Below are 24,725 nucleotides of genomic sequence, written 5' to 3'. Positions count from 1 at the left end.
CCCTTTCATTAGGAGCGGAGGAGAAAGGATGGTCGTGGTCTCTGAGCCACCCTCAGGGATGGTGGTAGGTCCAGTCTCCTACTTACACGTGCACGAGCAGTGGGCGCGCCTTGTGAGACCCAGGCCTAGAGGGACCGCCGGTCCGCTCTGCCGCCTGGTGGCCGTGTGCACGCTTGCCTCAGTCTGTCCGGGTACCGGGGCTGAGAACACCTTTCCCTGTTGCAGAGATGAGAAAGAGGTGTGAAAGAAAGCAGTGACTTTGGGGTGTCTGTTCTCTGACCGAGGAGATAACAGGTGCCCCCCGGAAGGTGAAACGGCTGCACGGAGCGCACGTGGGGCGCCCGTGCGGGTTTGCCACCCGGGAGGCTGTGAGGGCTCAGGAGGGAGGTCCCTGCAGGCAGGGGGTGTGAGGGGCTTTGTGTTGGCCTGCACCACGCGCTGCCGGCCGCGTGCATGGAAGGGGTGCGAGGGTCGGTGACGGGGGGCTCTCCTGGGAAGCCAGCCAGGGGAGCCCTGGAGGCAGGCGGCGACAAGCTTCAGAAGTGCGAGCAGGTCTGTGCTCTGCGGGCGGCTGGCACCCCCGCTCCGGTCCCACCGGATGTAAAAGCTGGATTGATACAGCAGGCCATCCAGGGGCCCTTGACATGTTTCATGAATAATTCACTTTTTTTTTTTTTTTTTTGGATAGAGATACATATGAAAAGGATGCAGTGATTTATACAAAATCTGATGTATATAAATTTCAGGGATATTTAAAATTTTGTAATTCTTGGCGTTCCTGTGTGCCTGTCTGCAGATCTCATAGGTAAGGAAATCAGCTACCCCACTTTTCAAGGGTCTGTATGTGCCGTGTGTCGTTATGAAACGGTATGTCATTTTGGTGACACAGCCCAGCCAGGTAGGTGGAGTCATGCTGGTGTGCGGACAGAGTCTCGGTAGCACGTGCAGTGTCTCACGTTGGGCAGCAGTGGGGAGGACGGCCTGGGCTCTGCTCCATTTGACACCAGCGCTCATGTTCTTTCCACTATCTGTCCGAGGATGGCTTTTACGTGTTTCAGCATAAAGAAGTGTGGCCTCTCCCAGGTAAAACTTTTCAGCTTACCCCCGTGTCGGTAGACACAGCAAAGTGTGCAGACCTCTCCCCCTTCTGACCCTCCCCCGTGCGCCGTGGCCTTGAGCTCGAGCCTTGGATAGTCTAGCTTTTAACCTCCTTGTTAATATCGTTCAGAACTAACTCTCATTCCTTGCTAGTGGTCCCTGGCCAGGAAGGCTGCGGTACCTTCTTGTCTTGACGAGGGAGAGCAGTTGGCTCAGTAGCATGCTTCCTGGTCCCGGCGGGGCAGGCAGGGCGCCCAGGTCCCTCACCGCGTGGGCCTCCATAGGCTGCAAGCTCTAGCGCGGGCTTGGCCTTCGCTTCTTTTATGTGATTGAGATACAGTGTTTTTTTTTTGTTTTTTTTTTTTTGGTGCGCAGGCCTCTCACTGCTGTGGCCTCTCCCCTTCCGGAGCACAGGCTCCGGACGCGCAGGCCCAGCGGCCATGGCCCACGGGCCCAGCCGCTCCGCGGCATGTGGGATCCTCCCGGACCAGGGCACGAACCCGCGTCCCCTGCATCGGCAGGCGGACTCCCAACCACTGCGCCACCAGGGAAGCCTGAGATACAGTCTTTTTAAAGGAATCAACCGTACTTGTTTTTTGTTTTAAAAAATTGGTAACCGGAAGGTTGTACCTTTGACCACCTCGCTTCTGGTTATAGTTCAAATATGTAACTCCATAATGTGAAACAAAACTCACTTTAAAGGAAAAGGATATATTCTTTCTCACAGTGCAGTGCAAAATATGCGTCTGTGGAGGGTGGGGGGGAGGTGGAGGGTGGGGGGGAGGTGGAGGGTGCGTCTCCTCTTTCAGCGCTTCAAAGATCGTGTTAAAATAGACCGTAAGTTGTTAGCCAGTCCCCATGCTGCTAAGCTAGGAAATTAAAACCTGGTTTTCGGTGAATTGTAAGTCTGCTCTGAAGCCGATTATACCCTGAGTGAGCCTCTAAGGAGGTGCTGGAGAATGTGCCCAAGATGTAGGAGCTGTGCCTGGCTTCTTCCGGTTGAGCTGGGCTGTGTTTACACGCTCTGGGCGAGATGATCCTTTAGGTTGTGAACAGTCGTTCTCGCAAACGGACGTAGAGGATGCTTTTGGGTTCAGATACATTGTTTACATTCGGGACTAAAAAAAAAAGTCTTTTTCATGGAAAACTGCATTCCAATTGGCCGGTCAGTGTTCTTGTCTGCTGGGCTACAGTGGTTTTATGACTTTTCTCTGCCTTCAAATAACATCTATTTTTAAAAAAGGATGTCCTTTCTAGAAAAGGCCTATTGTTCTGAAAAACGCTGCTTCCTGGTTAAAGCAATCTGTTCCTGTTTGTATCCAGGACTAGAGAATTGGGGGGGGGCGGGAAATAGCTTATAGTTTTTGAGGGCCCTTTAAAATAGTAATAGTCAGATGGGTTTTATTTGCCCTGGGAGGTGCAGTGGGGAGGTTTGCAAGTTGTTTGCAGGTCATGGTTTCTGGACAGAAACGACACAGTTTGATGCTTTAGGTGATGTAGTGCTGCAGCATTTTTTTTTTTTTTCCCTATAGTCAAGTTTGTTGAAACATAACTTCACTCTGAATGTCTCATTTGTGTAGAGAGAGAAAAAAAAAAAAGAACCCAGGAGTGTAAGTCCCTGAAGGGCACGCACTTCCCTGTTCCCCTTACGAGGAAGCTTGCTCTGAGATGCTGCCCACGCGGCAGATACCGGGCTGGTTTGAGCAGCAGCACTCCTCAGCACCCACCCTTGTGCCTTTTTGGTCCCTTGCTGGGTGAAGGCCGTTCCTTACCAACTCCTGGGTTATTCTAACAAAGGCCAACCGCAAAGGGGAGATGAGGGTTGAAACCTCCACGTGGAAAGTGGAGGAAGCGTGAGGGGCGAGCTCGGAGGGGCCAGGCAGCTCCCGGCAGAGCCTCTGTCCCCGGGTCTCCTTCCTCGCGTCCCCGGTGTATTTCATTTCTGAAATCTCCTACCACCTAGAGATTTGTTTGGACTGTGGAAATGCAGATGCTGACCAACAGGTCCCCGGGGAAGATGCGGCAAAGCCCTAGGGATCACTCACGTTTGTGTTCACATCATCTCCCTTTAGCTTCTAGACCAAGGCAGGGCGCCCAGAGTGACGGCATGATGCGAGGTCGCTGGACACCTGGGGAGAGGGTAGAAAAAAATTGATAAGAAGATTCAAAAGGCCATATTTGCCTATTTCAGAATACCGCCCAATCTACCTTGCCCCTAGGAAAGAAGAAAACGTGTGTGTTCCTTTTTGCCTTCCAGTGTCGTTCACGTCACCTGCAATCCCTCATCACTGGTAAACCTGCTATTTGGCCACCAGGCTCTGTGTTGCAGGGAAGTGTGGCTACACGGCCGGCCTTCCTTTAGTTTGCAATCTCCCCGGCTCATCTCTGCTCAGTTGTCTTTCATCCCTTGGAGTCTGAGAGCAGAGATTTCCCGATGCCTGTTTCCTAAGCTTTCCTACTTACCCAAACCTGTGCTGGTCCCAAGTGAAACATTGCATGGACTTGTTTGTTGCCTGCCGTCTAGATGTCAGTTTCTTACTGTTCCTTCTGTTAGTTACAAAGAAGAGATCTCAGGTTGAGGTGGAATATATTTGTAAAGTCGTCTAATTCCAGCTAGATGAACCAGCCTTCAGCGTGAAGGCTTTGTGTTAGAATAATGACGTCTGCGCCTCAAGTTTCCAGGCTCCTCGTGGCATAGACCAGGTAAAAGTTTCCTTTGAGATGACTTCTTCTAAGAGTAATAGAGAAACTCTGGACGTAATCGTTGAGTTCATTGAAGAAGCTCATGGTCTGGCCACACATCTAAAATACGCGACACAGTTGCACCAGATTCTTTGGTTCTGTATTGCTTGACAGACACATGTTTAAACTTACTCTGCCCCCAAACATCAGGATTATGTGCGATGCAGGTGTTTTATTTATGCAGCTACACACAGACAGAAGGACAAACTGCATTTTAAATTTGCTCCTGCAGTAATGGTGTAACGCACACGCTCAGTGCATATTACAGGCCCTGAAACAGCTTCCTGACCTGTCACTTATGTCAGCGCCTTATTGGTAAGGGCACGCAGTGGTCCTGCACGTTTTTATGAACTAATAAACAGCCGTATTGAATCTGCAGGTTTTAGTTACGCATATTGTCTTAAGATGAAGAAATAATGGTAGTAGTTATTGTTCATAGATAGATTCTGTGTAATCACGCAGGTTATGCATTGATACTCAAAGTTGCTAAGTGTATGGGCGCAGTGCTGACACTCGTAATGGGCGTGACATCATAACTTATCCAGGAAGGTGCCCTCGTCCAGCTAGGAAACCCCATGACGTTAGAGAGCGACAGATGAATATGAAGTGCTGCAGCATCAAGGAACGCGCCTCTTTACTTGGCTTCTGCTTTGCCGGTTTGAAGGAGAAGACACTCGGTTACGTCCAGGCCTGTTGTCTTTGAAGGGTTAGGGCTGTTCTTTTCCTCCACTCTGACTCGAATCTTCCAGATTCTTGTTCCTTTCAGGTTTCTTTCAGACTTCTGCCTTCCCCAGCTTTCGAAAACCCCTATTTCTTTCTACTCCTTTCCTAAGTAGACATTTTTGGTCAGTGTAACTATTATATTTGCCCATGAAGGTTAATGAACATAATCGTCTTGTCTGTTTGCTTAGATGGAAGTACTGTGGGCCTTGGACAGCTTGTAAGGGGCTGATTGGTATTTCAGTGAAAAAAGTGTAAGACTTTCGTGTTAGATTCAGATGATAAGCTCTTCAGAAATGGGAGGGTGGCCTTCTGTACTATGTAAGGACTGCAGTAGCACATGTTTGTAATACCTAACAGAGAATGTGAACCTTAGCGTTATTCAGAAGGACTTTCTGTTGTAAGTATTAAAGAAAACTCATTAATTAGGACATTTTTGTTGGCTTTCCCTACCTGCAAGTAGAATATTAAGACTGGGGTACGACTGCGTCTAAAGAAGGGATTTATTAGCTTTAGGAATGCACTCTGGTAACTGGATGGCGGGGAAGGTTTCGTTTTAGCTTTCTTATTTGTATTGCATTTTTAGGTCTAGACTTAGATTTCAATCTATAAATAGCTTTTAAAAGACTTATGGGAAATAACAAAGCTACAGATGAATAAAATTAAAGTCCATCAGTTTATTTGAAAGTTGACCATTAGAGGGCGACACTTTAAACTTCTAGTATTAATAAATTTTAAATTGGGACAATTGAGAATTATAAATGAGGTATTTTTTTCCTCTTAACACATCATAATATTGTTTTAAGGTGTACAATACTATATTTTAGGCTGAAAACCTTCTTGGAATCCTCTTAGGAAGGTTTTGAATTCCTTACCTAGTTATTCTGTGAGCCACTGTCCCTTCCCTGTGCCCTTGATACATGAAATCTAAGTGCACACATAGTTTGAACTATTCTCAAAGGTATCCCTAAGGTTGCAGAAATTTTTTCTTAATCAAAAGAGAAGATTAAATTTAACCAGAGTAGTGCAAGATTTGTACACTGAGAAGTAGAGAACATAGTTGAAAGGAATTAAGGAACACCTAATTCAATGGAAGAACATCCCATGTCGTAGATTGGGAGACTTGATACTGTTATGATGGCTGTACTACCTGAACTGATCGTCAGATTCAGTGCCACCCTTATTAAAACCCCAGCTGGCTTTTCTGCAGAGACGCGCAAGCTGATTCTAAAATTCAAATGTGAACACAAGGCACGCAGAAAAGTAGAATAAGGCTGGAGCACTCACAGTTTCTGATTTCACACTTGCTCCAAAGCTGCATAAGTGAGACAGTGGTCGTGGAACGAGGATGGACATACAGACCAATGGAATAGATCTGAGTCCAGAAATGAACACTGGCATTTATGGTCAGCTGATTTTCAGCAAGGGCACCAGTACAATTCACTGGGGAAACAATAGTATTTTTAACAAAGGGTGATGGGATAACCGGATATCTGCACGCAAGAGAGTGAACTTGGACCCTTACCTTACTGAATATGAAAGTAATTAAAAATGGATTGTAGACTTAAACGTAAGAGCTAAAGCTGTGGAAGAAGAAGCTCTTAGAAGCAAATATATTAATGAATTGTTGTGACCTTGGATTAGATCATGGTTTCTTAAATGTGACTCTAAAAGCATACGCAGAAAAGAAAAAGTAGGTAAACTGGACTGCATCAAAATTAGGAACTTTGTGCTTCAAAGGGCGCCATCCAAGTGAGATGACTGGCCACAGGAAGGGAGAAAATATTTACTGATAATGTACCTGATAAGGGTCTTCTATCCAGAGCACATAAAGAATTCTTAAAATGCAATAATAAAGATACATAACCCAATTAAAAACTGAACAGCAACTGACAAAGGATTCATCTCCAACATATACAAGCACCTCATGCCACTCAATATCAAAAAAACAAACAACCCAATCCAAAAATGGGCAGAAGACCTCAACGTACGTTTCTCCAAAGAAGATATACAGATGGCCAACAGACACGTGAAAAAATGCTCAACATCACTAATCATTAGAGAAATATAAATCAAAACTACAGTGAGGTATCACCTCACACCGATCAGAATGGCCATCATTCAAAAGTCTACAAACAGTAAATGCTGGAGAGGGTGTGGAGAAAAGGGAACCCTCTTGCACTGTTGGTGGGAATGTAAATTGGTGCAGCCACTATGGAGAACAGTATAGAGGTTCCTTAAAAAACTAAAAAGAGGACTACCATATGGCCCAGCAATCCCACTACTGGGCATATACCCGGAGAAAACCATAATTCAAAAAGGGACATGTACGACAGCGTTCATTGCAGCCCTATTTACAATAGCCAGGACATGGAAGCAACGTAAGTGTCCATTGATGGATGAATGGATAAAGAAGATGTGGCACATATATACAATGGAATATTACTCAGCCATAAAAAGAAATGAAATTGAGTTATTGGTAGTGAGGTGGATGGACCTAGAGTCTGTCATACAGAGTGAAGTAAGTCAGAAGGAGAAAAATACTGTATGCTAACACATATATATGGAATCTAAAAAAAAAAAGATTCTGAAGAACCTAGGGACAGGACAGGAATAAAGACACAGACGTAGAGAATGGACTTGAGGACACGGGGAGGGGGAAGGGTAAGCTGGGACGAAGTGAGAGAGTGGCATGGACATATATACACTACCAAATGTAAAATAGATAGCTAGTGGGAAGCAGCCGCATAGCACAGGGAGATCAGCTTGGTGCTTTGTGACCATCTAGAGGGGTGGGATAGGGAGGGTGGGAGGGAGACGCAAGAGGGACAGGATATGGAGATATATGTATACATACAGCTGATTCACTTTGTTATACAGCAGAAACTAACACAACATTGTAAAGCAATTATACTCCAATAAAGATGTTAAGAAAAGAAAGAATAAATAACCCCTGGGGGAAAAGAAAAGTGAACAAAGAATTGAATAGGTATTTACCCAAAGATGTACGAATGGCCAATAAGCACATGAAAAATGGTCGGCACCCTTGGTCATTAGTGAAATGCAAATCAACACCTTCAAACACACCTGGGAAGGCTAAAATAAAAAAGACAGACGTTAATGTTGACAAGGATGTATGTGGAGAAATTAGAGTCCTTAGACCTTGCCGATAGGATTATAAGTGATGTAACCACTTAGGTAAACAATTCAGCAGTTCCTTGAAAAGCTAAACACAGAGTTACCATACGAATGAGCAGTTCTACTCGCAGGTATACATACACCCATCAGGACTGAAGACGGATGTGCAAACAAAAACGTATGCATGAGAATTCACAAGAGCATTATTCGTACCGGCCGTAAAGTAGGAAGAACCCAAATGTCCGTCAGTGGATGAGCGGATAAACTGTGGCGTCTCTCTATAATGGAGTACTATTCGGTGATACAAAGGAACATATCGTTACCTGCTGCAGCCTAGATGAACCCTGAAGCTATTAGGCCAGGAGAAAGAAGGCAGTCACAAAAGGTCGTGTGTTTCCCTTGTGAGATTCCATTTACACGAAATGTCCAGCATAGGCAGATCCATAGACACAAAGCAGATTAACAGTTGCCAGGAGCTGGGGGAAGGGAGGATGGGGAGTGGATGCTACAGGGTGTGGGGTTGTCTTTTGGGTGGTAAAAATGTTCAGGAATTACGGTGGTGATGGACGAACACAAACCACGGAATTATCCACAAGTGACAAATCTTGAGTTCTGGCGAGTCCGGCAGCCCAGGTGGAGCCAGGGGCCAGGGAGGGTCATGCCCACTTCCTGGATTGGGTCCTGTGCACAGTGCGGCTGTGGCCCTCTGCAAGAAAAAAAGAAAAGAAAATGATGTGTGAATTATATCTCAGTAGAGCTATTATTTTAAAAGGGTAATTTTACAAAGTTCTTAAAATACATTTGTTTTACATTTTGGCTAAGATTTGGGGGCGGAGTAAATGTAGATTTGTATTCTTGAGATCAGAAACTGCTAGATATTCACTGGAGTCTGTCTTTTTAAGTTTGTTTTTTTAAATATTTGGCTGCATTGGGTCTTTGTTCCAGCTCGTGGACTTTCTCCAGTTGCGGCGGGCGGGGACTACTCTTCCTTGCGGTGCGCGGGCTTCTCATTGCGGTGGCTTCTCTTGTTTCGGAGCACAGGCTCTAGGCGCGTGGGCTTCAGTAGTTGTGGCACTCGGGCTCAGTAGTTGCGGCTCGTGGGTTCTAGAGCGCAGGCTCAGTAGTTGTGGCGCACGGGCTTCGTTGCTCCGCGGCATGTGGGATCTTCCCGGACCAGGGCTTGAACCCATGTCCCCTGCATTGGCAGGCAGATTCTTAACCACTGCGCCACCAGGGATGCCCCCTCATTGGAGTCTGAAAATACTAACTTTTGTACATCCAAAACTTATATAATATTGTACATCAACTATACCTTAATTTAAAAAAAATACTAATTCCCTGCTGACTTGCATATAAATGAATATAAACAGGATTTTGAATTTTTACCTGTTCTAAACGTTCATGAATAACTATGAATCTTTTTTCTATGTATTGTAATATGATCTGGAAAAGCAAGGCATGTCTCTTTTTCTAAAAGAGAATATTTAAATTTAAATATTTCTGCATATAAGAAATGTCATTTGGTAAGAATAGAAAACAATTGAATTCATGCTCATTTTTAAGTGTAGGCATGAAATAACATGCATTAATTTTATATTGACTAAGAAAATCATTTAATGGTGGAATTGGTAAATATTTATACTTTAAAATTAAAACTTGGCATTTGATATTTTGATGTAAAACCTGGGAAATAGGTGATAACAATTTATGAGGAATTTATTTTTGTAAATTTGAGCCAATTTAGTTTATATTTTAATGGCCTTTCTATGTATCCCAAAGGCAGTTGTGATGCATGACATTTTGTGCAGTCCAGCATTTCTCTGAATAATGTGATTTTTGATGTCTAAAAGCTTGTATTTAAAAAAAAGCTATTTTAAATTTGGTCTGTTAATATAATGCCTTATTTTAGAAGCCTCTTTTCCCGACAAGTTTAATAATTTCTGTCCTCTTTTTCAAACAGGATCTGGAAATCGTGTACTCCTATTTACATGGTATGGAAGCCTTATCCAACCTGAGGGAGCACCAGCTTAGGTAAGGCATTTTAATCTGAATAACAGTAGCATGCTTGGATTTTATGTGATTATTTATTATTGTTTAGAAGTAGGATTAAAGATGACTGACTTGTGAAAACTCTGCCTCATCTGGCCTTGTAAGTTTTACATCCATATAATAATTTCCGACGTTTCTGCCGTAGTGATCACCTCTCTGCTTCCCGTCCCTCTCCCTGCCCTCCCCACCTGAAGTAATAAACACCACTTGGTGAATACTCCGAAGGAGCATTATTTGCCATCCTGGCAAATAAAAATCTACTTCCTAGCACTCAGCTACATAAGAAACCAGAATGTGTTTAACTGTTCCAAGAATGATTCAGTTCACTGTTTTAGTATGTTCTAGGTCTTTGTATATAACATATTTATTGCATTAAGTTGACTGCCCTTTTCTGGGAAATTCAGTTTATAACCATAGTTGTTTTTTATATAGTCCATTCATATAAAAATCTTACCACTTCTCTTGTGCAGTGATACAGCAACCTTATTTATGGTTATCTGGGCTTACATTAAAAGATCAGAAACATCTTGTATAATCCAGTGATTAACTGGAATAGAAAATAAAGGACCTTAGGAAGATGCATTACATATAAACGCCAACTAGGACGTTATGGGAAAGTTTTGTTGTCTCCAGCTACTTTTGATACCAGCAGTTTTTAATTATGAAAGGAATACGTTTTCTGTGTATTTCCCCTTTACTCTTTAAATACTAGTTAATTTGTGAGCATGTCAATTTCATATTTAGTTGTTAATTGAAAAAAGTGTCAAGAGGATTGAATACTTCTAAAATTGAATTTGTAATGAAAATGATTTAAATTAAAGTTTTATTAGAAAGAGCAAAACCATTGGGAATTTGGAAGATGGCTCAAATTAAAGCAAGGATAATTTCTAAAGTATGTAACTTTCATTTTATGTTTTTTGATGACAGCTATCCTAGGAAAAAATTATAGTGCCAATTGTCTGTTTAATTGAACGCAGTTAACCTGCAAACGCAAATGAATTAATTAATATGAAAATATAAGTGTCACATTGCCATATGCATATGACTACACATGGATAATATTTCAATAATATTCAGATATATCGATTATATAATGTGTGTCTATATATGTAGTTATAAAATTACTTAGGTAATAGTAATTTGGTGCAATAGAAAAAGGAAAATTTTAATACATCTTACGAATATTTTTAAGATTACGAAAGTAGAGGTAATACAATAAAGCCCTGTACACCCACTAACCATTTTCTGCTATTTCACAAGTAAATTTTGGTTAGAAACAACTGACAACTTCAACAGTATAGCTTAGCAGACTTAGACCTTAAAGAAGCCTATTTTGGAGACTATTCAGCTTTGTTGGCATGAACTTACAAGGAGTCACCTTTAAGATGTGTCTCTTGTTCTGCTTGTGTCAAAAAGTCGTTTGTTTCTCATATTTATGCAAGACATCAACTAACTTGAGTCCTTTTTTAGAAGAAGATCAGGATAGCAGAATGAATAATAGCAAGAAAAGAAGCACAGATAAACTCGATGACTTGGATAAACTGCTTTGTAATAACTACCCTTTCTGGGAAAAGTACGTCTTGTCTTAATTTAGAGAAGTTATTTCCTTTGAATTTTATAAATAAAATTTTACCCCTGGGATTAATAGAGAAGAGTTAAGACTTCCACACAATACAGTTATCCAATTTTAGCAAAAAAAAAGCTCTTCCTCAAGGTTGTCCAGGTCTGTTTATTGAGTGCTGGGCAGTGGAACACTGGTCTCCTAGGAAGGAGGGGAGGCTTTCCACTGTGGGAGCCTCACTTTGTGCACCGCGGGGCTGTCCGTATGCAAGCAGTGCGTTGATCCTGAGCAGTTGGTGACGTGCAGTTAATTGGCTGTGTTGCTGTAAGATCACACACTCTATACGATGGAAAGGTTTCCAGGTCCTCACTGACATACTGTACATCTTTTCCACACAACATTTTTTTTCTAAGGTTTACTCCCTTCATACAGGTGGGTCAGAAGCAGCATATTTGCAGAGGGGAGGAGGAAGGTCCAGTGGGAGTGGAGGCCAAGAATCTGTAAAGAGCAGAGTGACTGGGGCCACTCAGTGTGGGAAGCAAGAGCCTGCTGAGTTATGTGTGTGTGTGTTTATACGTGTATACATACTACATATGTATAGTATAACATATGTGTGGTTATGTGTGTGTACACATATGTATACACACTACATATATATAGTATAACATATATGGTTATATGTGTGTATACATATATACACACTATGTATATAGTATATATATGTTGTGTGTATACGTATATATACACACACTACATATATAGTATAACATATATATGGTTGTATGTGTGTATACATATATACACACTACATGTGTATATATACTATAACTTATATATGGTTATGTGTGTGTACATATATACACACTACATATATACAATATAACATATGGTTATGTGTGTACATACACATACACACTACGTATATATAGTATAACATATATGGTTGTGTGTGTATACATATATGCATACTACATATATATAGTATAACATACATGGTTATATGTATGTGCGTATACATGTATATATATGTACACTACCTATATACAGTATAACGTATATATGGTTCTATGTATGTGAGTTTGTATACATGTAGATTCTTTAGCATTATGGATGAGCGTAATTATTATTATACAGGCAGTTTTAGACCTTAAGGAACAACTAAAATCTGGCTAGTATATTCTTTAGGAATTCAGGGAAGATCAGTATGCTTTTGATGAAACATTCCTTAACAATGTTTAAAGAAAAAAAAAGCATTTTGGTACTGTTGCCATTTATTTAGAACATTGTCCTATAGACGATTTTATCGTGATTTTCTCGTGGCGCTAGGTTAGTTCTTTTATGCAGTCAGCAGTTATCCAGTGCAGTCCTACTACCTGCTAGACATCCAGGCAGGCCATGAAGAAACAGCAGTGAACTAGACCAAGCCCCTGCTGTTCCTAGTGGGGCAGACAGGATTTACATGTGAGCCTGTCGGGCATGGTAAGAATGGACGCTCGGCTGCTTTGACTTTGTGGCTGAAAGGAGGGAACACTTGGGTTGGCTCAGCTGTGCGGAGAGCCCTGCAGTGCCGATGGGCCCCCGATGCCCACGGGGGGAACAGGCAGGGGCCGTGGGAGAGTAACTATAGGATGCTAAGTGTAGTCAGCAGCGCAGGGCTGCGTATTCAAGGATAGGAGTTTGGATTTTCATGTAAAGGCAGTGGAGATTAAGAGCAGGTGTGACATAGAAGCCCGCACACCGCAAGGAAGAAAGATCCCGCGTGCTGTGACTAAGACCCTATGCAGCCAACATAAATAGATAGATAAATAAATAAGTAAATAAATTTTAAAAAGAGCAGGTGCGAGGTGATGTGACGTCATGTCTGGAGAATGGACAACAGGTGTGCAGAACGGACTCAGAATCTACCTGTGTGGTCCTGGTAGGAGATGACAGTGGGATGGTGGCTGCGACTGGGTTTTCACTGGCAGGTGGTGAACGTGGTCTGCCTGGGAGGGTGGATTTTGGAAACAGGACGTGGCGGAAAGATGGGATTTGAAGGAGAGGGAGGAGAGTCAAGGATGGCGACTCCAAGGTTTTGGCCTAGACGATTGGGTTCTGACTGTGGGAGAGCAGATTTGGGGGGAAGGAATTTAAGAGCTGTTGGACATTTTGAACATGGAGCGGTTATTCCACCGAGTAGGCATTTGGATGCGTGGTGTCACGGTGAGAGGTTAGGTGTGGGGCATGGCTTTGGAGCATCAGCTTACGGATTACATTAAAAATCACAGACTGGGGCTTCCCTGGTGGCGCAGTGGTTGAGAGTCCGCCTGCCAATGCAGGGGACACGGGTTCGTGCCCCTGTCCGGGAGGATCCCACATGCCGTGGAGCAGCTGGGCCCGTGAGCCATGGCCGCTGAGCCTGCGCGTCCGGAGCCTGTGCTTCGCAACGGAAGAGGCCACAGCAGTGAGAGGCCCACGTACCGCAAAAAAAAAAAAAAAAAAAAAATCACAGACTGGATGAGGTTACATGGTGCAGAGGAGAAGAGGGCGGACAGCCCCTGGAGGTGATGCATTTCGAGTCAGGTAGAGGAGTGAGAGGGGCAGACAGTCCAAAGGAGACTGAAAAAATGACGAATAAGAGGAAAACCAGGAGACTTAGAGCAGAAAATGCTGTAAGGAAAAGGGAGTCATCATGTGTTGCTGAGAAGTGGCATTAATGCAAGGTCAGAAAAGATTTAGATAACACAGAGGAAGCTGACAGCTCTCAGAGTTGTTTTTGTGTTTTGGCCACACGGCTTGTGGGAGCTCAGTTCCCCAACCAGGGATTGAACCCAGGCCCTGTCCCTGGAAGCGCGGAGTCCTACACACTAGGCCGCCAGCAGCTCCCCCCGACCCCCCTTTTTGTTGAGTTTCAGGGACCCAGTGATGGAGGAGAGGGAGGAGGGCGAGAGAATGGAGACGGTGTATTCCCGTAGACAGCTCTAAAAGGAGAATTTCTGTTGCGGGAAAAGCGGAGTATGGATGGTAGCTGGAGGCGGATATGGGGCCAAGCATGTCTCCTTCCCCACACAGTGGGCATAAGGTGTGTTTGTGTATTAAGGAAGTGATTTAGGAGAGAGGGGGAAACGGATGATGGTGTGGGAGGGGTGAGCCTGCAGGAGTACAGGGTCAACCGTAGAAGGACCAGGATCCAGTGAAAAGGGTGTAACAGGAAACAGGGCAGAGTCGGTTACATAATTTAAACACCTGGTATTTTTAGACCCATTCCTTGTGTCTCTCATCCTTTCCTAGGAAGAATTGGTACGATGCAGTCTATTAAAACTTTGTTTAATGATGTGTATTCAAGGTTCGATGCTACCTTCTGGAGTTGAGTGGAAGTTTCGGGTAAGGGATTGAGAGGCTGAGGGGGCCTTTGAAGCAGGGTGCTGCTTCAAGGCAAAAGAGAACCCAGGAGGGTCGTTTTCAAGTGAAAAATCAAGAGCGTGCAAACAGCGGAAAGGTGGATGTGTGTTGATCCCAGTGTTTTCACAGATGGGGACTGGTAGCCCCGCTGACCAAAATGGCACTGCTGTTGAAACAGTCACTTTTTTTTTTTTTTTTTTTTTTTTTTTGCGGTACACAGACCTCTCACTGTTGTGGCCTCTCCCGTTGCGGAGCACAGGCTCCGGACGCGCTCAGCCATGGCTCAGCGGCCATGGCTCACGGGCCCAGCCACTCCGCGGCATGTGGGATCCTCCCGGACTGGGGCACGAGCCCGGGTCCCCTGCATCGGCAGGCGGACTCTCAACCACTGTGCCACCAGGGAAGCCCGAAACAGTCACTTTTACAGCCAGCCTTTTCTATTTCCTAGTTCCTTCTTAAGAAGAATAATCCTTTTCTCTTTTACATTTCTGTAACTTTTGGGAAATTTTACATGGGCTTAATATAATAAGATGCTTTTTGAAGATGCTGCTCTTGAGGTAATTTTGAATATTTAAACATTTATTCATGTTTTCTATAATTTTCATAGTTTATTTTCCTCAGGGATGAATCATTTGAAGTAAATAAATCTTTAAGTTGTAAAGCATTCATTTAGTCCTTAGTCATAAAAAAACGCACTTTAATAAAAGCCTACTTTTGTCTGAAATTCCATACTGTTAAGTAACATTAATGTTAAACTGTGAATTATGTTATCACTTTTTAAGTTAGTAGGTTTTCCTTTCTAATTTTCAGGTTCTCTCTCACTTTCTGTTTACCTTGGAGAACATTAATTTGTCCACATGTCATTTACAAAGTATAAAACACATACAATTTTGTTCCCTATGAAATAAACTAGGTGAAGCTGACATCTAACAAAATGTTTCTTTTCTAGCATCTCTTTACCAGATTTCATTTTATTTTGTTAACCTAGGCACCACAAATATTTATCTTGTGATATGAATGAATGATTGATTGTGACAATTGATTGTGACAATTCCTAAAAGTAATGTTAATTTTCTACATAATATCTCATTTATGTTTTTAAACTATTAGTATGTTTTTTCATGACAAACGATGAACTCGTGTCTTTATTTTTTGTTTTACAGGTTAATGTGTGAAACTGTGAGATATGAAAGACATGAAGCCAATGAAGTTTTATACTAGTAGGTGTTTCCTTTGTCTTTGCACAATGTGTAATGCAGTGGCTAGATGATGTCCTTAAAGTATCAAAGAAGTACTAGGGGCACCTTGTCAAGTCAGCACTGCCTTAATTTTGCATTAACTTTCATTGCATAATTTAGAAATGTGAAGCATTTCAACTATTTCAGTCCTTTGCTGATAAGTTCACATCAGCATCTATATGTTACTCACGTGTGGCTGGAGATAGTATTTCACATTATGGAGTATTTTGACTTTTATGAAATGAGAAATAGTGTAGAGTCTTTCCAAAGGAAAGTTTCTTCTTTAAATCATATTGATGTTCCTTTTAAGATCTGTAACATACTCCTTGAAAAAATGGCAACTAGTTTTTTAAGCAATGTGATAAACATTCAGTAGATAAGTATTGGTGTGTTACGGATACTTAAGCTCTGATTTACTAGACATATTGTTTTGTTAATGTTTGCTGTGAATGACGGTTGTTCTGTTGACTTTCCTTCCTGTTTTTCAAGGCACTCACTCAGTAATTACTATTTTCCATGCATATTATAGGGAATCTTTAATGAAATAAATAAAATACAGCTTCTGCCCTTAGGGTGGCTATAATCTTTTGAGGGAGGTAGAAATAGGAAAAAGGAAAGCAACAACAATGAAAACTAACCCACCAGAATAGCTGAGACTATAGGTTTGTACAGGAGGGGTGCAGGGGAGGGTCTCGGAGAAGGGGCCCTTTGCCCTGGATCTCCTAGCGTGTCTGGTGGTCTCGTGGGACTTTCTTGGCAGGAGGCACTGTGTGTACAGGGACAGAGCGGGAGGGGCCTGGCGTCACGTGTTGAACGGTGCGGCCAGTTTAGAGCGCATGGCGTGGGGTGTGTGGAGTCAGGAGAAGGGGCAGGCCACAGTCACACTTGCGTGTGAATGTGTTGTTGAAAAAGTCATCCTCGATTCTTTAGACAACTGGAAATAAGTGCTTTTCCTCCTCAATTACATTTTATTCTGGAAAATTACAGATGTTCACAGTATTAGCGACAGTAGTAAAACGGGCCCCCGTGGACTCACCTTGCCACGTTGTCGACTGACAAGCAATGATGTTTCATCTCTTCCTCCACCTCCGGTGGATTATTTTGAAGTAAATCCAGACATATCAATTCAGCCATCATTGTTTTGATATGTGTTTTTATCTTTAAAAGATAGACTTAAAAAAAAACACTTAACCACAATATTATCATCAAACCTTAAGAAATAATTTTCATATCATGAAAATAATCAAATTTCTTTGTCTCAAATTGTTTTTGGTACAGGTTGTTTATTGGTTGTTTATCTTTCTTAAGTCTCTTTTAGTCTGTAGGTAGGCGGCCAGTTTTCAAGCAGCAAAATGTTGTGACCAGACGCCTCCCAGCCCCACACATCCCCTCAAAGGGTGGATTAGGTTGAGTGGACGGGCAGGGAAATCTTTTAGGAGAGAATTGCAGTCATCTGAGGTGACAGTGCTTGAACTTGGGCAGATGGAGGGACGGGGCCGTCACGGATGGATTGTAGAAGATATGGGTGGATCTGATGCAGGATGGTTCTTGGCTGTCAGTATCCATCTAGGGCTTCAGAGAATATACATGCAATAGATAAGAGCAGTAAATAACCCAGACATAAGTGGTAATGAGAAAACTCACACCAGGGGCCAATGCCCTTAACATATTTATCCTTGAAGGAATCATGATGTAAATAACTTAAGACTATTTGTCCTCTTTCAGGAGCAATTAAAAGCTATCCGTTTAACGGGTGTACACCTGTCAGGGTTGGCAATCTCTGATGAATATTACTGACGTGTATTTCAGTCCTTTCCCTCTGAAACATGGTTTGGGCCGTGTCGAAGACGAGGCAATAGCAAACGTGTAACAAGCCCTTCGTCCGTCCCACACACTCAAATCCGTGCTCTGTGTGCATTGATTTCATTCCTCCTTGCAGCCGTCTTGCAGGTAGATCTTTCATCACCCCCGTTTTAGATATGCGGTGCTGAGGCCTGTGTCACTGCTCAACTCGGGATCTGGACTTGTGCCCAGACCTGGTGACTCTGCAGCCCTAGCTGCCCCCCACACAGCAGCATTTCCCAGCCTTCTTCATGCCTCTGTAGAAAATGATGCTGTGTGCATGCAGGTGCGAGGACTGCATCTCTCCCTGGGGTGGCCTCCCCAAGGGGTGGTGGCGGCCCCTGAAACCCACCAGCACTTCTGCCCACATTGTGCCGGCTTCCTGACAATTACCATTTATTGTTCATTTAAATGGAAGGTAGATTGCAGTGTTTTAGACATATTTGCTTTCTCTTTTTAAAGTCAGTTTAGACGGTGAATAGGAGCCCTGCGAATCATGCAAAGCCGTGACTTGGATAATCCTAAATTGAATGCATTCAGGAGTTTGCAGCAAGAGTTGACTGCAGTAATTGTTTGTTTTGGACTAATGAGAATGAGGTGGCAGTGTTCCTAAGCAATGAAGAATCTATGGGTATTTGGTAGATCATGATTTCCTATGACCAAAAATTCAGAGACTAAGTGCAGATACCCTCAGTCAGATTCCTAGTATTTGACCAAGCTTGTGTTGAAGGGTAGTGGGAGGATTTTCCTCTGTGATCCTTGAACAGACTTGTCTCTGCTCTGAACAGTCGGTGTAAGCGCGGTTTTGAAACTTAAAGAACTCTTGTATTTGGGGTGTATATAAATCTGCAATAACTTAGTAATACCACCCCTCTTTTTTGGGACCTGTTGTCATGACCTCTTAGGGGGAAATGAGTCTGTGCTTGAGCCTGGAGAACAACAGTGCAGTTGAAATATCAAAGACTTTCAGAATTTTGTTTTATGACCAAGAGATGAGTACTCATTTTCCTTATTATGTTTGCGTGCTGGTGACTTCCGAGTCTATGATTCCAGTAATTTCACCAGGTAAATACAGTACTCTTCTGATCCACCTCTGTGCCTCCTTTTTATTACCTGTAAAGTGGGGACACAGTGATCACAGGGTTCAGTGTTTCCGGCTGGCGTGAGGCTGAGATGCAGGGCTCGGTGTGAAGGAGGTAGAGCAGGGCGCACATGGTCGGCGCACAGGAATGTCAGCCGCGGGCAGCGTTCTCACTCCATTCACTGTTTTGGTAATTTACGTTTTGTTCTCCCAGTGTTTTAGCTGCTTTAAACTTTCTTTAGGAAGGAATGATGACAGCACTGTTCTAATTCCCCTGGTGTTACTGTTTTAACAGGAACAGTATGACAAACAGTATGCCCTTTAAAATTATATTGTGATTCAGGAGAGAGCTGTGGTTCTGATAAAACGGAATTTTTAAAGTGTAGACTTGCCCATTTAATTAGGTACGATTAGTTGAGCTTTACACAGTGGACAGGAACATCAGGTAATTTCTGCCTTTCTTTCATTTGCTATCTGTTAGATGCTGGGTATTTTGCTAGCTTGGAAATACTAAGTGAGATAATACTCATTTCACCTGAGGCACTTATTTTAGAGAATTTAAGAAAGGAGATAAACAAGTGCGTTCGTTCTCCTTACTTTCTCTTTAATGGCCAGCCATCCTCACCATTTCAGTTTAATATATAGTTACATGTAAAGTGCTAAAAACCTTTAGATCAGAAATTCGACCATTCAGATGTATCTTTTTTACGCCCTGCACACACAGCCGCTCTCTAAACACGGGTATCCCTGAACCGTGGGCCCGATTGCTACGCACGGGTCGGACTGAATGCTTTGGTTTCCAGAAGAGTTTTCAGAGCACTTTGTTACGGGGTTTATCTCCCCTTATTGCAGGAGAGGAAATTGTTCCTTTTTCAGAGGAAGCTGCGTGGAGGCTCGTGGAGTCTTTTCAGGCATTTTCACTGAAATCTGTAACCTCCGAACCTCCGGCCCAGCTGCCCCTCTGCCTGCGCTTACGGGTCTCTTCACTCCACGGCTGGGTTTCCTGTTTCCACCGCAGCGCGCCCTGTCCGCTCCGCGTGCCCCTCCTCCTCCAGTGGCCCATCTGGGCTCAGAGCTGCCTGTGCTCCTGTCCCCTTGCCCTCCTGGAGGGAGAGCTGCCCTCCCTGCAGTGTTGCTCTTCCTACCCCCTGGGTCCCGCCCTGTTTCCCACACAGGGTGAGGTGCTGTGTCTCCGTCCTTAGGAAGCTCTCCTGGGCTCTGGCCCATACCCAGTTATTGTACTGCTTTCTCCTTTCGGATGTGGCCAAGCTTTTATTTACTTTTACATCGTAGTCTTTTTATTTTAATTTTTTTTAATTTTTAAAATTTTTATTACTTTTAATTAATTTATTTAATTTATTTTGGGCTGAGTTGGGTCTTTGTTGCCGCGCGCGGGCTTTCTCCGGTTGCAGCAAGTGAGGGCTACTCTTGGTTGCAGTGCGCGGGCTTCTCATTGCGGTGGCTTCTCTTGTTGCAGAGCACGGGCTCTAGGCCCCTGGGCTCAGTAGCTGTGGCTCACGGGCTCAGTAGTTGTGGCGCATGGGCTTAGTTGCTCCACGGCATGTGGGATCTTCCCGGACCAGGGCTTGAACCCATGTCCCCTGCATTGGCAGGCGGATTCTTAACCACTGCACCACCAGAGATGCCATCTACATCGTAGTCTTTTAAGAAAATTTTTACAAAAGCACTACCTACTACCTAGGTTGCTTTGCTTTTTTTGTTTATTTTCCCTCAGGAGACAAAATACTTCAAATCTGCCTTCCTTTCTTTCCCAGCAATATGTAACCACTATTTGGAGTGTCCATGTTTCCATGAGTTTACTGTGCTTGTGCGTGTGTATAAGGAAAAGGTGAAACCTGAGGTTTTCGTTGACTTGAAGGCATGACACTCTAAAGACTTAGCCTTTGCACAGACTTGTAGGATAAAGGTGCTCAGCCCTGAGCTTGGTGTGTTGTGATGTACACGTGTGCTCTGTGTAAGTATGACAATTCAAATAGGCACGCGTGGATACGCGCATACCCACAAATAGACTTAAGATTGTTTTACGTACATATGGCGATACTTGAAGCTTTCTTGCCAATAATGATATTTTTATATTTACTGTTAGTCTTTGAATGAAAATGTTTTATTTTTGTGGTGAGTGAAAGAGTAGTAAAATAAAAACATTAACAAATGTATTTAGTCTGTAAACTCCATCAGGGCAGGGACTGTGTTTAGTTCAGATTTACATGTGCCGTGCCCAGCGTAGACATTTGCATCTTGTCTGTTCTCTGTTGTCATTTTTTGCATTTATTTCAAGGAATATATTCCTTTGCTAGATCAGCAGGAAGAGACCTTCTTTATGGCCTGACTTCTGGGTAAAACAGCCGACTGCGGGTTAGGTGTTCGGTTCTTCCTATCAATTCTCTGTGAAACTACTTAGTGAATAAAAACCTCTGAACTCCTCTTAACTATAGGTGTTTATAGTAACATGGAGCTCGCTCCCTATGCTTTCTGGTCATTGCGGGTCACGGTGCTTGTGAGCTGGTAGTGCCGTTCCCATCACCCGGGACCTTGGCAGTGGGTGGGCGGATTTGGTGTGAATTTGGTCAGTCTCTGGATGTCCGAGTTCTCTTTAGCAATTCGGGTGCCAGTTTTCTGTAGAAGAGGGACAGGTTTGTCGTGCAAATGAAACTGCAGTGTGTAACTGAAAGATGCAGATTTGTGAATTAATTTCGTGACCCATTGGTAGTTTTCAGAAGAGTTCATTTGGGCTGCTGTCTTAAATTTGAGAAATCGTCGAGCCCTTGGGTGTAGCCCTCTGCCCTCAGTCTAGCTGAATCATTGACTGATGGATTGCCATATGTATGTAATCTGTAGTGAGTTTTTTTCTTTCATTCAAAAATAAGTTTATTGAGTAACTTCATAACTCCCAAGACATCACTCCCTCATTTCATTTTTAAAATGGATTTTATAAATTTAAGAAAGACTGCACAGTGAGTCTATAGAATCTTTGGCTTTACTAATTCTTTAGTATTGTTCTTTATATTGTTCCCTCTGCTTGTTAAGTGAATTATCACAGTTAAAAAAATTATGTCCACTTATCCCCTATATTTTCAAAATATTAATTTATTCAAAACAAAAATATTCTCAAAATACTTTAATATTTTCAAAATAAAATATTTTCAAAATAAAGCTGAAATAGCCTCAGTATTTCCATCAGTTCTTGGAGTTTTTATTGATGTTACTGATTTATCCTGTTTGTTGGTCTAGCCCCTATAATTTATTGAGAGGAGGCTAAGAACTTTCTGAAAAACTTCATGTTAAAATGATGCTTTTTTCCTTCAGAGTTTTAAGTGATAAAAGTGAAGTAACTTCCTTACAATGTAGAACTTTCAGGAAATGGAACAAAAAGTTACCCTCCACTTTTAAAATGTGTTGTTTTCATAAGTGTGAGAATTTGTGATGAAATATTATGAAGTGCATAATTTTGTAGTACAGTATTGCTATTCTGTACGTCAGAAATGTACATTTTAACTCTCCATAGAGCTCTTTCTATCATACGTTCTACACTTCATGCCTGAGTACATCCTGCGGGTGTGTGCACTTCACCTTTCTTTTGACCGTGACCTGGTGTTGTCAGGGCCCACACTTGCCATGTTGCATTAACTTTTCTTGTGAGCTTACTTTGTGCCGTTGGCCGTACAGAAATACATAAGGCATGTTCTGTCTTTGAGCTTAAAGCTTAGAGCCCCATCAGAGGAGCAAGAAAAACAGTTATTAAACTTTTTGATAAACCCAGTAGCAGAAGTGATGTCATGTATTTGTGAAAAAGAGTACAGTTATTGTGTATCTGAAAAGCCATCTGCATCTTGGAAGGTGGCCATTGTTAGGACTTCTGTTTTAAGCCCTGGAACACTTCGTTCATAGGAAATCCGGCTCGGATCCATTGCAGTAGCCGTTAGGGTGGGAAGAGGGCTGGACAGGCTTCTGTCCCAAGGGCCTCGCCACGTCCTACTGAATCAACTGCTGGATTCCCAGGAAAGGGGTAGAGGGTGATTTATTGTCAACAGGTAAAATTCTTCCTGCTTTGGTTATCGGCATAACTGTACATTTGACAGTACAAGTCTGTGCCGGTGAGAGGAGTCTAGTAACAGTGTAGGGGGCCAAGAGCGAGGCCGTGAACTTCAGCAGAGGCTTCCGAGCGGAGCCCACAGAATGGGGTGGGGGTTGTGCGGCGGGAGAAATTTAGGCGGACTTTCTGTTTTCTGGTTTTATCCTTCCGTTGGATGACGCTGCTGGGACAGCAGATACAGGGAAAGAGACGGGTGCTCTCCTAGCCGTGGTCACGGGGGGCTGTCCCTCTGGGTTCCCTGCTAGCGGGCTCCACTTACTTCGTGGAACTTTGTATGGTCCTCGTTTTATTGCCCATCTGGCTTCTCAGCTCGAGATGTGGAGCCGGTAGGCCCGGGTGGTAAGAATCCCGTTCCCATCTCTCCCAGGTGCCGCCGGCTTTGTCGTTTGGACGTGGCGTGGCATCTGGGTCGTATATATAATAGAATGCAGCCTCTCTTTGTAAACCTCCCCGAGTCCTGACGCGTGTTGGCGCACGCGGCTGCGTGCCCCCACCTCTCCCTGAGTGGGCGTCCTCTCCACCGTTTCTGGGCGTTTCCGCCCGTATTGCCCGCCGTTGTTCCCACGCGGTTGCCGCCTCGTGCGTCTCCGGGCCCTGCTGCCGCCGTAGCTGTCGCCGGCATGCAGCGCCGCAGGGTGCTCTCTACCCCAGGCCCTTGTGCCGTGCCAGTGCCGTGCTGCCCCTCATCTGCTCACCGGGAGGAACTCCTTCCCGTACCCGCGACGCCCTCCTTGGGCACCGATTTCTGGTCCCCGACTGTTTGGGTTTTCTTGCTTGGGGACCATTCCTTCAGTTTCTGTTGGCTGACTCACCCACCCCCCTGCAAACACACACGCAGAGACTTGGGTTAGGTGTCGGTTTGTGGCCGGCAGGAGGTGGGTGTCAGCTCCGCGTCCACTAGGACACGTGTGCCCTTGCCCAGAGCCCCTCCCCCGCCTTTCCCCCCACCCCCCCGCAGCCTTTTAGCCAACTGGGCTCCACTTAAGTTTTCACGTTGTATTAACAACTGAATAACTTTTTTCAGTATAACTGAATAACTTTTTTCAACTGTAGCTTTTTTCCCAAGTTGCTTTTTTGCGCTCGCATAATCGCCTTTGCTGACTTAATTTGTTTTCTTGTGATGTATTATCTTACTATCCTTTCAACCCCCTTGTCAACTTGGACTTGGTCCCTCGTGTTCATTCTCCCCCGGCTTCGTTAACGGGGACCGCGCCGCTGCACACGCAGCCCTTTCGTGGGGAGACACTGCCACCCTGTGCACCTCTAGGGTATTGCTGAGGACGTTCTTTAAGCCTCGCTTCATTTCTCCAGTCCCTGGTAAATTGAAACTCACGTCTTTGACTTTCAGTCATTTTAACACCATATCTGAGTTGGTGTCTATTCAGCTGTTAATACATTGGTTAATACAATGTCTGAGTGCCAGTCGAGCCATACCTAGTGTGTCTGCTGGGGGTACTGGGGCGCTAGAGGAGTTTAAGAGCTAACGGGAGAAGGCTTCCGAGGTAAACGATGTCGCTCTGCTTCGTGTGAGCAAATCCCGAGTGTCTGGGAACCCAGGACAGAGGGACTCACTTTATGTGGAAGATACGGAAACGTTTCTCAGAGGAAGTGGTCGTTAACCTGGAATTCAAAGGGCGAGTGATGCGTTTCCTAGGCAGAAGGTACCCTTTAGGAGTGGGAACAGCAAGTTTTTTCAAAGGCCTTGAGGTCTATGTGGAGGAAAAGGTGGAGGACGGCTGAGCAGGGCGTCTGAAGCCCAGG

At 43.8% G+C, this 24,725-nt stretch overlaps 1 protein-coding gene across 6 annotated transcripts in view; it reads left to right on the top strand.

Annotated features, from left to right (window-relative positions):
• Window positions 1–24,725, top strand: part of RAPGEF2 (Rap guanine nucleotide exchange factor 2) — a 246,004-nt gene that overhangs the window by 71,514 nt on the left and 149,765 nt on the right. For 5 of the 6 annotated variants that reach the window (XM_079919702.1, XM_079919703.1, XM_079919701.1 and 2 more), the window contains 2 exons: window positions 9,659–9,729; window positions 15,853–15,909. In XM_079919702.1, the coding sequence (XP_079775828.1) occupies window positions 9,659–9,729; window positions 15,853–15,909 (128 nt within the window). Of the gene's footprint in view, window positions 1–9,658; window positions 9,730–15,852; window positions 15,914–24,725 lie in introns of those variants that run through there. The other variant, XM_079919706.1, reaches the window with a different exon arrangement.

This window comes from Stenella coeruleoalba (genome assembly GCF_951394435.1).
Source record: "Stenella coeruleoalba genome assembly, chromosome: 4".
Lineage (NCBI taxonomy): Eukaryota > Metazoa > Chordata > Mammalia > Artiodactyla > Delphinidae > Stenella > Stenella coeruleoalba.
This window is presented reverse-complemented; position numbering and strand designations above follow the sequence as displayed.